The sequence below is a fragment of the Schistocerca nitens genome, chromosome 4 (assembly GCF_023898315.1).
Source record: "Schistocerca nitens isolate TAMUIC-IGC-003100 chromosome 4, iqSchNite1.1, whole genome shotgun sequence".
Classification (NCBI taxonomy): Eukaryota; Metazoa; Arthropoda; class Insecta; order Orthoptera; family Acrididae; genus Schistocerca; species Schistocerca nitens.
Genome location: NC_064617.1, coordinates 121,771,384 through 121,787,325, shown reverse-complemented (window position 1 = coordinate 121,787,325; position 15,942 = coordinate 121,771,384). Strand labels below are relative to the sequence as shown.

General features: G+C 38.6%; 1 protein-coding gene across 2 annotated transcripts in view; it reads right to left on the bottom strand.

The window, feature by feature from the left end:
- LOC126253071 (solute carrier family 22 member 7-like) overlaps positions 1–15,942 on the bottom strand; it is a 561,992-nt gene that overhangs the window by 117,558 nt on the left and 428,492 nt on the right. The window contains exon 2 of one of the 2 annotated variants that reach the window (XM_049954161.1): positions 4,353–4,612. The exons of the other annotated variant lie outside the window; for it this stretch is intronic. Coding sequence (XP_049810118.1) covers positions 4,353–4,612 — 260 coding nt within the window. The remainder of the gene's footprint in view (positions 1–4,352; positions 4,613–15,942) is intronic. 2 annotated transcript variants of the gene reach the window in all.

Sequence of the window (15,942 nt, the reverse complement as noted above, 5' to 3'; positions counted from 1 at the left end):
ATTCTAATTTACTTAAAAGGATATTGTGATTTACACAGTCAAATGCCTTTGACAGATCACAAAATATACCAGTTGCCTGCAATTTTTTGTCTAATGAATTAAGCACATTTTCACTGTAAGTGTAGATAGCCTTCTCAATATCAGAACCTTTTAGAAATCCAAACTGTGACTTTGACAGTATGTTATTTGAGATAAGATGGTTATAAAGCAGACTGTACATTACTTTTTCGAAAATTTTTGAGAATGCTGGCAACAGTGAAATTGGACAGAAATTTGATGCTATTTCTTTATCTCCCTTCTTAAACAGTGACTTAACTTCAGCATATTTCAGCCATTCAGGAAATATTCCACTGATAAATGACTGGTTACATAGATAGCGTAATATGTTACTTAGCTCAGAATCACATTCTTTAATTAACTTTGTTGATATTTCATCATACCCACTAGATCAGGGCTTAACAACTGGCCGGTTTTGAGCGCGAGTACTCGCATCTGCTCAGGCACGTGCTCCCGAGCAGGAGCAAGGTCGTGGAGCGGGGAGGGAGGGGAAATGCGCGCGCACGTTTGAATAGGGCCGCGGCGTGCCTATTAAAGTCGCCGGTGTGTAACCCCAACCATGCTTTCGCAGTTCAACCCCCATTAGGAGGAATTGTATGTTTACAGAAAAAGATGGTGTTGCGAAATGTTTAGTATGTCACAAAACGCTGAATTCTTTTAGGAAATTTAATTTGCAGCCTCATTATATGTCGCACCACGCGAAAAACTACGGAAGTGGAAAATGTAATGGACCATGTCGTGCACAGGAAGTTATTAAACTTAAAAGGAAGCTATCCGAAGAAGATCTGGACGACGAAGAAGAATCAACTGAGGCAGCTCTCGGAGTGAGTTACAAAATTTCTTTGCTTTTAGCAAAATCCCTGCGGCCCTTCACTGATGGCGATTTAATATAAAAATGTTTGGTAGTTGCAGCGGAACATTTGTGTCCATCTCAAGTTGAACAGTTTCGGATTGTGCCATTATCCAACATGACCAATATGCGTCACATACAGGACATGGCAGACGACGTCCAGAGCTAGCTTGCAAATATCTGTATAGATTTTATGGCGTATTCTCTAGTTCTGGACGAAAGTGTTGATATCACTGGAACAGCGCAGCTTTGCCATATTTATTAGAGGCGTTAATAGAGATCTTCGGATGAGGGAGGAGCTCCTCGATGTAGTAGCCATGAAGAACACTACAACCGGAGGTGATATTTTAAGTAGTGTTGAAGAAAGTGGAAGGATTGTCGTGGAATTCTTTAGTTTCAGTGTCTACAGACGGTGCACCAGCGATGACAGGGAGAAAATCAAGTTTCATTGCGCTGTTGAAGGAGAAAATGCAAAAACTGACCATGCCGAATGAAATAAGGGGCTTTCACTGTGTGATCCACCAGGAAAACTTATGTGCAAAGAGTATCACTCTAAAAAATGTGATGAGTGTTGTTCGTACAACCAATCATATAAGGAAGCATGGGCTACAACACAGGCAATTTAAAAGTTTTCTTGAGGATGTAGAAAGCCAGTATGGTAGCCTGCCTTATTACAGCGAGGTCCGCTGGCTTAGTCGTGGCGAATTATTAAATCGATTTTTTTGCCTATTAGATGAGATAAATATGTTCATGGAAATAAATAACATGTGTGTTCCTGAATTGAAAGAGGCTTCATGGATATGTGATCTCGTGTACTTAGCAGATTTAACTAGCCATCTGAATGCTTTGAACATTTCACTACAAGGTAAAGATCTGCTAATTACTCATTTCATAGATCGCATACGAGCTTTTAAAATGAAATTTACACTTTGGGTGAGTCAGCTGGAAACAGGAAATCTAGCTCATTTTCCTAAATTATCATCCATGCAAGATGTTCACAAAGACTGTGAACGTTATTCACATACTTTAGTTGTCCTTAAAGAAGAATTTGATCAACGCTTTCAAGATCTGATAGCACTAGACAGTGATTTTGATCTGTTTTCCTCTCTATATTCAGCGAACATTGAAGAGATTCGTCCTGAGCTGCAACTAGAAATTATTGACCTGCAGTGTGGCAGAGAATACAGAGACAAATTTCAGAACAAGAAAACAGTTTTGGAATTCTACAGACACTTCCCTCAGGATAGATTTCCTCGTTTGCACAAACTGGCGCCTACAATAATATCAATGTTCGGTTCCACGTATGTTTGTGAACAACTGTTCTCTGCAATGAAATGTAACAAGACGCGCCTGAAAAACGCATTGTCTGATCGAAATTTAAACTACACGCTGCGCCTACAATGCACAAGAACAATTATTCCGAACATAAACGCAATTGTAAAGGGCAAAAAGTACAAGATAACCGAGAATCCCACACTTAAGTGACACCTTTTATTGTGTAACAGTTTACAAGTTAATACGAATGTAGAGGCATACACTAAGCTAATAAAAATATGTGGCAAGTGTTTATTCTCCTTTGTTTCATTTGTCACAGTAATAATTGAGTGATATCCCTGCAGGTGGCCTCGGATTTACATTAACTGGCCGCAGCTGTTGTGTGCCCCACGTGACTCTCCCCACTCTCTGCTCTGGTCCGGTAGTGGGGGTAGTGTGCTCACGCTGCTCCGTGCTCGCGCCGTGCTGCTCACAGCTTGCTCCGCGAGCACGCATGTTGTGAAGCCCTGCACTAGATGTTTTTGATTTTAAAGATTTTATGATGGACATTATTTCTGTTGGGGTAGTGAGGGTCAAATTCATATTCTGGAAGTTGCTTGAAATTTCTGGTCTGAGGTATTCCATAGCAGCATCTACCGAACCTGAAAACCCCATCTTTTCGGTAACAGTTATAAAATGTTTGTTAAAAAGTTCTGCAACACTATACACATCTGTCACCAATGTATCATTTACTCTTAATGCTATTTGTTCCTCTTCATGTCTGGTTCTACCGGTCTCCTCCTTCACTATATCCCATATTGTTTTTATTTTGTTATCTGATATGACTATCTTTTCCTTGAAATATATTTGCTTTGACATCCGTATTACAGTCTTCAATATTTTGCAGTATTTCTTGTAATGTGCTATAGCATCAACATTGGAACTGTTTTGGATTGACATATACAATTTTCTTTTTGTTTTACAAGATATCCCTATTCATCGAGTAATCCATGGCTTTTTTGTAGAATTTGCTCTAACCTTGGTAAGTTTTGGGGGAAAACAGTGTTCGAATAAGGTAAGCCAAGGTGAACCGTTCCCAAAACACTTTTACAAATTTCAGGTGATGAGACTTCGTTTTTTGTACCCACCATACCTTGAACATTATTTGGAATGACAGATGCAGCCCCCACATCGCATCATCAAAATTCAGCTCCTTTTACTTAGAATTGAGTGGTTTAAGAACCTCAAAATTATAGTACATAGTAAGTGAGCAAAAATGTTTTTAAGTTCCGCTTACAAATACTTTCAAATATAGCTAAAAAAAAGTTATTGATTTTGCTGTGGAAATAGCTGTAACTTCATGTCTTTTTTCTGTAATACTTCAAATTACGAGATAAAGGTCACTAGAAAATTACGAATGTTCAATAGACAAATTTTAATGCACAAACTACTCGCAACAGCCTTATCTAAATCAGAAAATATATCAAATTAAGCAAAATTCTTTGTTTCACCATTTTAGGGCCTCAGAATACAGCAAATGGACTAACATTAGCAATGGTGCAGATATGTTCGACGCCATGCGTACACTATGCAATTGCTAACACTACTGGACGAGAATAATATTAAGTCCCTCCCATCGCAATGGGCTTTTCGAAAGAAGGGGTGTGTGACTTAAGAAGGAGTCGACGAATGTAACTGAGCAGAAAAATACTGAACTGTGGTGGAGAGATGCATGCACATTGTTTTAGAAGCTGTCTGAGTGACGCATTCCCAAGAAAATAGGAGGTGTAGCTTAAGGATGAGTTAAGAAAAGTGGTTGGACAGGTATATACTGAGCTGTTATTGGGAGAGCTAAATATGTGTGAGGCTTAGAAACCCTCTCGTTGGCCTGTTTCCAAAAAGGGGGGTTTGGTTTGCAAAGGGAGGATAGCTTAATAAGGGAGGAGGAGAGGGTGTGGGTAGGAGAATGGGGCATGGCTTACGAGGGGCGTTGCTTAGGAGGGGGGCAGGATACAATGACGTCATGCATTTGTCTCTCCATGTAGGCGACCTGACAGGCAAAGGTCAAATCTGATTGGGAGTCACTATTGCATTCCTACTGATATATATCTGTTATTGATTTAAGATGTCGCATTTTCTCAGCTTCTGTTAAATAAAAATCACATGGACTATATCTAAATATATATCTTACTTGGGTATAGTGGCGCTCTTCCACTCATCAAGCGTTAAGTTGGTGAACTCTCTCCCAGGGACGTGACACCAGTGATCAGGAGTTTGCATAACGAAATTGTACATTTGCGAGCTCAGCACATTGACGATTGTGCCATAGCAAATGAAAACAGTGTTTAATCTCTTCTGGAACTTTCCTCTAGAACCAATGACATCCATGATGTCCTCAAAAGCTGGTACAACCTCTCGATCCTGATGGTATTCATTGGTCTGGTTGACAGTCTGTAACCGAAGAAGGTATTATTCATTGCACACATCACTGGTCAATTAACCTATTTGTTCAGTAATCGAGGGTGGGTATAACATAGACACAATTTATTCTGCCTAAAATCGTCTGTAATCAGGTAAAAATGTGACAAAATTTCATGCATTAACATGAATTTATAATAAAGATAAGAACGAATTACGAGAGACTGAAATATGTGAGTTACGTAGTGATCTTGTTGAATACTCAGTAGTGATATGAAAAGTATTATACATTTAGCTACACGCATCTAGAGAATGTCAAACCGAAGCAATTGCTACGGAGCATGAATTGTACAATCTGCCCATTGTTGCGTGGCAAGTGAAAACGTTTGCTCATACGCATTCAAGTCAGAAGGAATATTGCATCTTACTTCCGATGGTCACGAGTACTGCAGTACCGTATTTGTACACTGACACCAAGCAAACGACTTTCAGTTAAAATGCCTGTTCTGTATGGGAATACACGCAATGGATGTAGAAGTGGCAGTTGTAGACACTTGGCTGACGACATATGGAAGTTTTAGTCTGACCGTGAAGCGTGTTTGGATAGCCTAATAATAAAGGGACCGTTCGCAATAACCGAAAAATCTGCTTTCGAGCCACTCCATTATACACCGGCTGGTTGTCCATATTCACAACTGTGAATACATTTCATGTATTTCATAACAGCTGTATTTGCCACAGTGCCCGTGCCTTTGGAAATGCAATATCGTCGTGACGTACCAGTTGGATCCTCTCCATCTGTTACGTTTTTCTAGCCCCCTAAATAACTTTTTTATTTTCATGTAATTTTCAATTTATTTATCCGTTGACATGCAATAACTATATTAAAACCTCACGCTTCTATTCAGACTTAATTTCACTTAAATTAATTATTCAGATCCTCATTTAAAGTGTTCCGATTACATTTTTGTAATTGGGTTTCATTAGGACATTGTTAATTAAAAGTATTAGTTCGTTACATGCCAAATCCTACGAACGAGTAATTATATTTGAGAAAGGTGACCTAAACCACCTGAAAGAATAGCATTCTCAAGTTCCAGTAAATACTTTAAAGTATGTACAATTTATTTTCTCCATAGAAATTAACTTGAAAGCTCATAGCAAGTACTATTTTACAGAGCAGATGTTGTAATAACTGTTAGATTCCGGACGTTAGCTATACGGATTGATCAGGAACAATGCGCAAAGCTTGTAAGAATCTTCCAGGGTAGATAGTGCTGAGTAACAATTTTCAAGAAAAGAATTCGATACGTTCCCGGTTTCCGAGTTGATTAGCATTGAAGTTAGCCAACCTGGCCGTTGTGCCAACAAATTCATGTGGCCTGCATTAAACGGTGTTGCAAAACATGTCCTTCGTTTGGTTTCTTGAAGCCGAATAAGGGAGCGATACAAGAATTGCACTTTTGATGGTAATGAGGATCGAATCCGAGCCAAAGGCTGAGAATTCTCCTGTTCCGTCGTCTACGCCTTGAGGACAGTTAACGCTAGTTGTCTGGTCGGCCACTTTAATTTGCGTGCGCAGCAGCCTTATTAGTTAACTTCAGTGCTAATTGACTTGGCACACCATAGAGCATTTTTTCTTTCTTTCTCAGCACAGCCTATCCTGCAACACGCTTACAGGTTCTTCACACTGTTTATGACCACACTGCATAGTTTTGTTGCCTTAATTTCGCACTACAATATGACCTACACCATTGATTAGTTAATGCACTAATTAATGATTTCATGAAATTTACCATAATTGGCAATATGGCACTCACATATGTAACCGAGGAGATTCACAGATAGAAGAAAAGTAGTGTCGTTATGTAGGGGACATCCTGAGACATCAAGGGATCACCAGTTTAGTACTGGAGGAAAGCGTCGGGGTAAAGATCGTAGAGGGAGACCAGGAGATTAATACAGTAAGAAGATTCAGAGGGATTTTGAAGAGGCTTGCACAGGATAGAGTAGCACGGAGAGCTGGATCAAACCAGTATTTGGACTGAAGACCAAAAGAACATCCTAGTTTTCAAAGTAACGGTTTTCTCTTACGTCAGTCTGTAAGCACTGGGACGTCACTCAGAATTGCCAGTCGATAGTTGAAAAGTACTCGAGTAATGTCTACGTTCGAGTGCACCCTCAGTGTTGGTTCACCCCACAGTCATGTGCATTCTGTACGCAACAATACGAGCACATCTAACTGCGAAACTCATAAATTGTAATACGTCATTATTTTCAGGTGAAATCTGTAATCTACATTAATGCACTTTTTAATAGACCCGTGACGTGATCAATAAGTACCGTGAACTAAACTACTGTAGGGCTCAGCGATATATATGATGGGCCGACTTAAATGAACCATAGGAGTGTAATTGTCTTTAACAGGAACTGTAATAAGAGAGAAGTGTAATATTCTCGTCTGAACAATCTAACATTGCATGGGGGCTTAATAAAAATATTAATGCAAATAATTTTAATTTTTTTTTTTTTGCTTTAGTAGCTGTCTGTCCGATTACGAAGTCTCGTAACGGTTGGCCCTGACTGTTATTGTTACGCAATCTGACTGCTTAGAACAATAACAAAGAATGAAATGGAAATTTTCATTAACACAGTTAATTAATTAAGCCCCCAGCAACTATAAAACCAACGCAACAACAAGCACAAGAGTAACTGTTCTGTGTGTGGGAGTGTGACTCAACGTACGCATCTGGCACGGTTCTTCTTCAACAACACAACAATTTTTAAATAACATTATACTGAATTAATTAAAGAAAATACAAATACCATAATTACTCAAGAGAACCACAATTACACTCTAATCCAAGAACACAAGCCAGATGCTTTGTTGACTGAACCTGTAATGACACATTATTTAAAACATGGAAATAATGAAAAATAAATCAAGTTTCGTTACCTTCATATATTGACCAAAATCACTCTCATAATTACAATATAGCTCCACACCGCCTCGCTATTACCACATCTCAACAAGAACTTTTCAGTATCACATCTCAGCAAGCACTCCCTACTAGCACATCTGAACACGAACTGACTACTACGAGTCCTGGACAAGCACTGACCTCTAGCACATCTCAATAATGACAGCCCGTGGAGGCGGCGGAACAATGCTCTCTAGCGATCTCTGGCGCTGTGGCTCAGTGTAGCCACCTTTCATATGCCCTTCCTCCACGGCTAGAATTTGATGGTATTTTTGCCAGCATTGGTGGTGAAAATACCACCAAATTCGTCAAAAAAATACAGACAAAAATAAAAGATAATATTAATACGTAAATATCATATAACTAGATAAAATTTTGGCTTTGCACTGACCTTTCAATAACCTATTATATAGAATACAGTAAGCAATACAAATTCTTTCATACATGTAACTTCACATAACAGTTTATACAAGTATTATGTGGTTAAACAGTTCAATCAATAGCGTCAGCAATGACGAATATGTGCAGGTAAGAGTCTCATAACTTTCCACAAACAGTAATACACAATAAATCAGTTTATACAAATATTCACATAAACGCTTTCCATAGCCCAAGAATAAGCAGTTGACAGTTCCAGCAGTAGCACCCAGCAATGGTCAACAGGTGCAAATACCACAAGTAACATTTTTTCAATAGAAACAGTCCATCAGTGGCACCCAGTACTGTTGAATAGGTGCAGACACCAACAAGTAACACCATTTCAGTAGAAGCAGTCCATTAGTGGCACCAGCAATGTTGATCAGGTGCACACAGCGACAGGTGACTTCATTTCAGTAGAAGCAGTCCATCAGTGGCACCCAGCAATGTTGAGCAGGTGCACACAGCAACAGGTGACTTCATTTCAGTAGAAGCAATCCATCAGTGGCACCCAGCAATGTTGAGCAGGTGCAGACATCAACAGGTGACATCTTTTCTGTAGAAGCAGTCCATCAGTGGCACCCAGCAATGTTGAGCAGGTGCAGACACCAACAAGTAACACCATTTCAGTAGAAGCAGTCCATTAGTGGCACCCAGCAATGTTGATCAGGTGCACACAGCAACAGGTGACTTCATTTCAGTAGAAGCAGTCCATCAGTGGTACCCCGCAATGTTGAGCAGGTGCAGACATCAACAAGTAACACCATTTCAGTAGAAGCAGTCCATTAGTGGCACCAGCAATGTTGATCAGGTGCACACAGCGACAGGTGACTTCATTTCAGTAGAAGCAGTCCATCAGTGGCACCCAGCAATGTTGAGCAGGTGCACACAGCAACAGGTGACTTCATTTCAGTAGAAGCAATCCATCAGTGGCACCCAGCAATGTTGAGCAGGTGCAGACATCAACAGGTGACATCTTTTCTGTAGAAGCAGTCCATCAGTGGCACCCAGCAATGTTGAGCAGGTGCAGACACCAACAAGTAACACCATTTCAGTAGAAGCAGTCCATTAGTGGCACCCAGCAATGTTGAGCAGGTGCAGACACCAACAAGTAACACCATTTCAGTAGAAGCAGTCCATTAGTGGCACCCAGCAATGTTGATCAGGTGCACACAGCAACAGGTGACATCTTTTCAGTAGAAACAGTCCATCAGTGGTACCCAGCAATGTTGAGCAGGTACACACAGCAACAAGTCACATTTCTCAGCAGAAGCAGTTCAATAAAATACACTGTCACTGATCACACTGTTCATCAGAGTTTATAAGCAGAAATTAAACATGTCCTAGTGGCACCAATATTGTAGAAAAGGTACAAGTAACAGTCCATAATTTTTTTTTACAATCACTGATCACACAGTTCATCAGCAGAAATTAAACATGTCCTTGTGGCACCAATCATGTAGAAAAAGTGCAAGTAACAGTCCATACTATTCACCATAACTACTGAGACAGTTCAGTCATGAACAATAGTTTGAATGCACATACAATTTCTTTAACAAAATATAATCAATGCTCTTACACTAAACATACAAATCATAATAAACACACAAATGATATCAGTTGATTGTCACATTAACTATTACAGTACACAATAACAGTTAACCTATAATATTTATGGGTGTCAGTGCAAGCCACTACCAACAAATAAAATATTTAGGAGATAGGTGGGTAGGATTAGGAAAGGAAAACACACAAAACACATCCACTCATCTTTCATCCTCATTAAGTGCTACTGTGTAATTGAATAGTGTTAACTGTGTAAATGTAACTCTGTCCAAGATTTGATGTTCATCATGTGTACCAAGTAGTAGTGGCAGCAATGTATAACAGTCAATAATAGTTAGTCAACGTCATAGTCATCATGTCAAGACCAATGTTTGCCAAGCCAGAACAAATTGTACTGTTGCTGAACAACTGTCAGTGAGCCAAGATATGCAAATACTTCCTCTCTTCAAAAAAAATGTATATACTGCTTAGTGATTTGACAAAGTGTGTGTGTAGACAATCTTCCTTCCACTTTAGTGTTCTAGTCTGCCATCTTCATCCTCCTTGTTCCATATAAACCAACAAAAACAATATGCTCCTCATTTACTTTACCTCTTATCCACCAAACTCCAATCCAATAATCATACCTCTTCAATACGTTGATACATATAAACCTCAGCACCAATATCATTTACCTTCCATAACAACTCTTTCCTCTAGTCAGTCTCCTCGAACAATTACAGACAAAATCCTAGTGCAACTTCGATTCAGCATCCCATGTAATCCGAAGACACAGTGTCCACACACAACCTCTGTGTAATCCATCTGACCCAAATTTTCTACTCATTATAAATTATAAGATACATTTTGGTTCCTTGTCCATCATTAAATAAAAGAAATGCATACATGACCTCTAACAGACTTTAGTTCGAATAACTCTCAGTAATTAAGTACGATTACGGAGTGTGAATGATCATAATATTTCACAGTGTGTACACCACTTCAAGAATCATGGCAGAAACAAACATGTGGAGTATTTTTTTGTGTCAAGTGTCACTTCCTATTTCAATTGCTCACGAAGAATGCAGTGTAATAACTGTCAATGGTCTAAACCTAATGTTGGTGTGTCATGTCGTTAGCTTCCTTCCTATTAGCATAAATTTATACAGCTTCCATAAAACCTCCAGCTCATGTGACTTCTATGAAGTTTCTTGTACTAATGTCGTTCGTTGGATTATAGCAGTTCTTTTTCCTATCTTAAAATATAAGGCACTAAGCGTAAGCAAAACATGCAATAGCGAGTAAATATACCAGTAGAGAACAGAATGTCAACAAGTGGATGCCGCACAATCCCTACAACGAGGCTCTGCCAAGTGAACAATCTATAATTAATACCACAGTGTAACCTAAACTCTATATTTGTACACAGTATATCAGCATTTCTATATACTAGATTGAAGAGTAGTTATGACAACAAAACAGAAATGTGTAAATATGCAATCCATACGCACAGCAGCAAACATGCCTTACACAATAAACAGGTCATTAGAATCACATCGCCATAAGCAAATAAATCTTCATATGTAATCTTAATAAGTAAACATGAAGGCGCAAGCAGATAAATCACAAAGTATAACTTACATATCTAACCACATCAGCACAATTAATCAGGTGACAATTATAATTTAAATAACTAAGCACAGCAGGCACATAATAAAAAAAATATGACGTCAGTGAAAAAGCATAGCAGCCAAGCGATGCATAATATACGCAAGTAATAACACTGTTCATTAATCAATAATTGTCAAAATCAGTAAATGTACACAAGCACGTCGCTTCACAAGTAAATTCATAGAACATAAAATTTAGCACAAAGTATGAGTCACGTAATCGCGAGCAGAAAATTACGTCTAAAGTACGTACCTAAGTGAAATTATGTTACCTGAAAAATAACTCAATTAATAGTTACCCTTTTTAGTTTATTAGTTTCATCTTCGAAATGACATTCTTCCTGAAAATTTTCTCCAAAGCAAGTCGTCTTAACGTCGGACACGCACAGAATTTACCTGAAGGTCTTAAATACTTTATACAACCGTATCCTGAAAAATGCTGAACGTTAATAACATAATTTATGAAGTCCTTATAGCTTTATACAGAATTTATTCGGAGAAATTAAACTGTGTATTTATTTACGTCTGTCAGTGCATTCGCACTGAGCGCTCGATCAGCTGTAGGCGCGTGACGTAGGAAGTGATTGTTTGCGGTCAACGACTGCCTTGTGCGGCGCGCAGACTGACTGTTGCTTTGAGTATGTGCCGCCGCCAAACACAGCGCGGTATCCTTGTACTCTCTCCATGTTTACGTATAGCTATTAGTTTCTCACAAGTATGTCATTCCACAAAAATTTTAACGTTTGATATATGATGTATTCCTTTAGAGCGTCGAGATTTAAGAGTTTCTACTTCAACAGTGTTATCATGAATGATTTTGCGAACTCTATATGGACCGTTATAAAGCAGAAAAAATTTGCGACACAAGCCTTTTCCTTTATGAGACAAACGGTGGGACTTAATTAACACCTTCTGGCCAACTGACAAGATTTTTAAACGACCAGGACGTTTCGCTGATTTCTCTCTTCTAGCAGCCGCAGATCCAATATTTCGTAGAGCCAGGTTGACAACTTCAGAATGCTGCAGTTTCCGTGAAGGCGGAAAAGGAACGATTTCAGAAATGCGATTTATCGGTGCTTTATTTTTTAATATCAATAGAGGCGGTAAAGAAGTTGAGTCATTAGGAAGTTCATTCAGAATGTTTTGAAAAAGATGAAGATACTGATCCCACGTTCTGTGATTCTGATGACAATAAAGACGACACAATTTATTGATTTCCTTCATCCATCTCTCTGAAGGATTAGATTGAGGGTGAAAAAGTGAAATGAAAATTGGTTTAATTTTACGACGCCGTAGAGTACGAAGCCAAATTTTAGAGCGAAACTGTGATCCATTATCTGATATAACCTTATCAACATGACCAACTTCCTTAAGAAAATGTTTGATGAAAGCATTAGATACTGAACGAGCTGTTGCTTTGCGTAAAGGTGTAAAACACACATATTTTGATGTTAATTCCACTGCTACGAAAATATACGCAAAACCATTAGTAGAACGAACCACTGGACCGAACAAATCGACTGCAGCCATCTCCTTTAATTTCGCTGGAATGATAGGAAACAACGGTGCTCTGTGAGAAACTGTTGGCGGCTTAGCCTTTTGACATAATTTGCATTTGGCAAGAACAGATCGAATACGTTTTTCCATATTACTGAAGTAGCAATTTTCTCGTAATTTATGAAAGCATTTTCTGGGACCAAAGTGCGCATAACTGAAATGTGTGTACCAAATCAATTTATTGACCCACTCATCAGGAATACAAACTAACCAAACAGAGTTGTCGACCGATTTTCGTTTGAAAAGAATATCATTGCGAACTAAATAATACTGTCTGATCGCTACGCTTTCCTTTCTCCTCCACTTCTCCTTAATGTCCTTCCAGATTGGATCCTTATTTTGCTCCTTAGCGATGTCCTGGAGCGAAGACGAAATAAAGTTCTCAAACGCAACACCTTGAATGTACATCAAACAATAATGGTTTTCTTTGCCGTCCTCTTCGGCACTTTGTTTCAAACCCATAGGTGCACGTGATAAAGCATCAGCAACAATATTTGAAGATCCCTGTATGTAAACAATACTAAAATCAAATTCCTGTAGGTACAACGCCCATCGTGACAATCTGCCATGAGTTAATTTTGTCGACATAAGAAATTCCAGAGCTCGATGATCGGTGTAAACCTTAGTATGTCTGCCAAACAAAAATGTGCGAAATTTTGTGAAGGCCCATACAACAGCCAAAGCTTCAAGTTCCGTAATCGAATAATTCTTCTCTGATTTAGAGAGAACACGGCTTCCAAAGGCAACAGTTTTCTGTACTACAACGCCGTTTTCTTCTATCTCTTGAAATAAATGTGCACCTAGGCCTTTGTATGATGAGTCCGTCGCCAAACAAAAATCTTTAGATAAATCCGGATGTGAAAGAAGTGGGGCAGCAACTAAAGCATCACGAAGTTGTTCAAATTCTGACTGAGCTTCCTCATCCCAACACCAATTAGAATTTTTTCCAGATAATTCACATAAACGAGGTGTGGCCAAATTGTCCAATCTAACAAAGCGTCTAAGAAAATTACAGACACCAAGGAAACTACGAACATCACGTTTTGTGGTAGGAACAGCATAATTATGAATAGCGTCTAGTTTCTCTGGATCAGGGAGAATACCTTCTGTAGAAATAATGTGACCGAGAAATTTCACCTGAGAACGACCAAATTCAGATTTTTCCAAGTTCACTGTCATGCCAACTCGTGCAAAAATACGTAATAATGAATCCAAAATTTTGTTATGCTCACTCCAAGAACGTTTAGCAATAAGAATGTCGTCAACATAAGAAGTAATATTGTCACGAAGATAAACAGGTAAAATTTCATTTAAGCTACGAATGAATGCTGCTGAAGATACAGTAAGTCCAAACGGTAATTTCCGAAACTGGTAACAGTTACCAAAGGCTAAAAAAGCAGTATATTTTCTACAATCAGGGTGGAGTTCTATTTGCCAAAAACTTGCGCGCATATCAATCGTGGATAAAACTTTAATTCCATGGAAATGTTGAAGAAGTTCATCTAAATTTTGTGGACGGTCAGTTTCAGGAATAATAATATTATTTATCTGTCTGGAATCCAGAACCAAACGAATTGACCCATCCTTTTTAAGAACAACGTGTAATGGGCTGGTATAAGGACTGACTGCTGGCTCAACAATGCCCTGATCTAACATGTATTGAAGTTCATTCTTAACCTTGTCTCTGTAAGCCAAAGGAATAGCGTACGTTTTTCCGCGAAATGGTGTGTGTTCTTTTACTTTAAATAAATATTGTAAGCCTTGTATAGTTCCTGTGTGATGACTAAACACTGTAGCATGTGAAGTCAAAATATGGTGCAGCTCTTCTCTTGCAACGTCATCTGGCACTTCAGCTTTCTTAACCTTTTCATTAATTAATTCTTCGCTATTAATTACATCATCCATCGCGTCCCTGTATCTATTGTCATTGTCATGAATAAACACACTGTCGTCATAATGCTCAACAAAAGCATCAGAAGTAAGAAACCTTAAACATTTTGTATCTGATTCAGATCTTGCTAAACACTCGAAAAATTTCAAACATTTCAACATTCCGGCAACAGTCAAATTCACACTTCCTTCTTTAAAGTTCAAAATTGCCTTATGTGCGTTAAGAAACTCCATACCTAAAATAATCTGTGTACTGAGTAATGGAACAATAATAAAATTAGCAGAAAATTCGTATCCTTGACAAATGAAATTTAGGTTGGTCTGTTGTTTAACTTCCACACCTTTTCCAGAAATCGCTCCTCGAATTGTAGTTTTAGAAATAGGTAACACGGGACAGGCAATAGTTCTTTCACATATACGAAAAACTGATTCACTAATGACGTTCAATGGGCTCCCAGAATCTAAAACTGCAGTGAACTTATTCTTACCCACACATACTTCAATAACAGGATGTAAAAATGCGTCTACATTAGTTTCCTTTTCGTCTAACAAAATGTCTCTCATGTCTTCCAGTCGTACGTAGTGTAAAGTCGAAGTGTCATTACTTTCTGAACCGTCTATATTGCTGCCAGAAGCCGAAGCTGCTAGTCATTGTCGATTGTTTGCGTCACGTCTTTGATTATTCGCGTCATTTCGCGGATCAATTTCTACTAATTGCACTTGTCTCTCTGAAGTTCTGTCACGTGGAGGATGCCAATTAGGTCCTTCCTGTCTGTTAGATGCAAATTCTTGGTTGTGTCTGTTATTAAAATTTCTGTTTTCCTGTCTGTCTGCATAACTACTTCTTGTGTAATTTCGACTGTCACTTCTGAAATTATTGTTGTATCTACTACCCTGGTTATTTCTGTAGTAAGAATTTCTGTTACTGTATGAATAATTTCTATCTTGATGATACCGATTACTGTTTCCGTATGGTTGATCATTCCGGTAGGAATTACCGTTATTATAATTGTCTGTGTAATTTCTGTTAGAACGTCTGTTATTGTCATAAGGCTGGTATCTATTGTCCTGTCTGTTACGTCTGTCATTCTCAAAGTTACCCAAATAACGTCCGTTCCGATCACTATCCCTTTTCTCTGAAAATGTATTGTAATTACTGCTACTGAAAAAATTACAAGAAGTCCCGTCGTCGTTGTCATACTCAAGTTCTTGTAGCAAAGTCTTAAAAGTCTCAATGTCGTCTTTACATCTTCCGGCTAAAGCAATTTGTCTTATGGATTGTGGCAGCTTAGTTAAACAAATG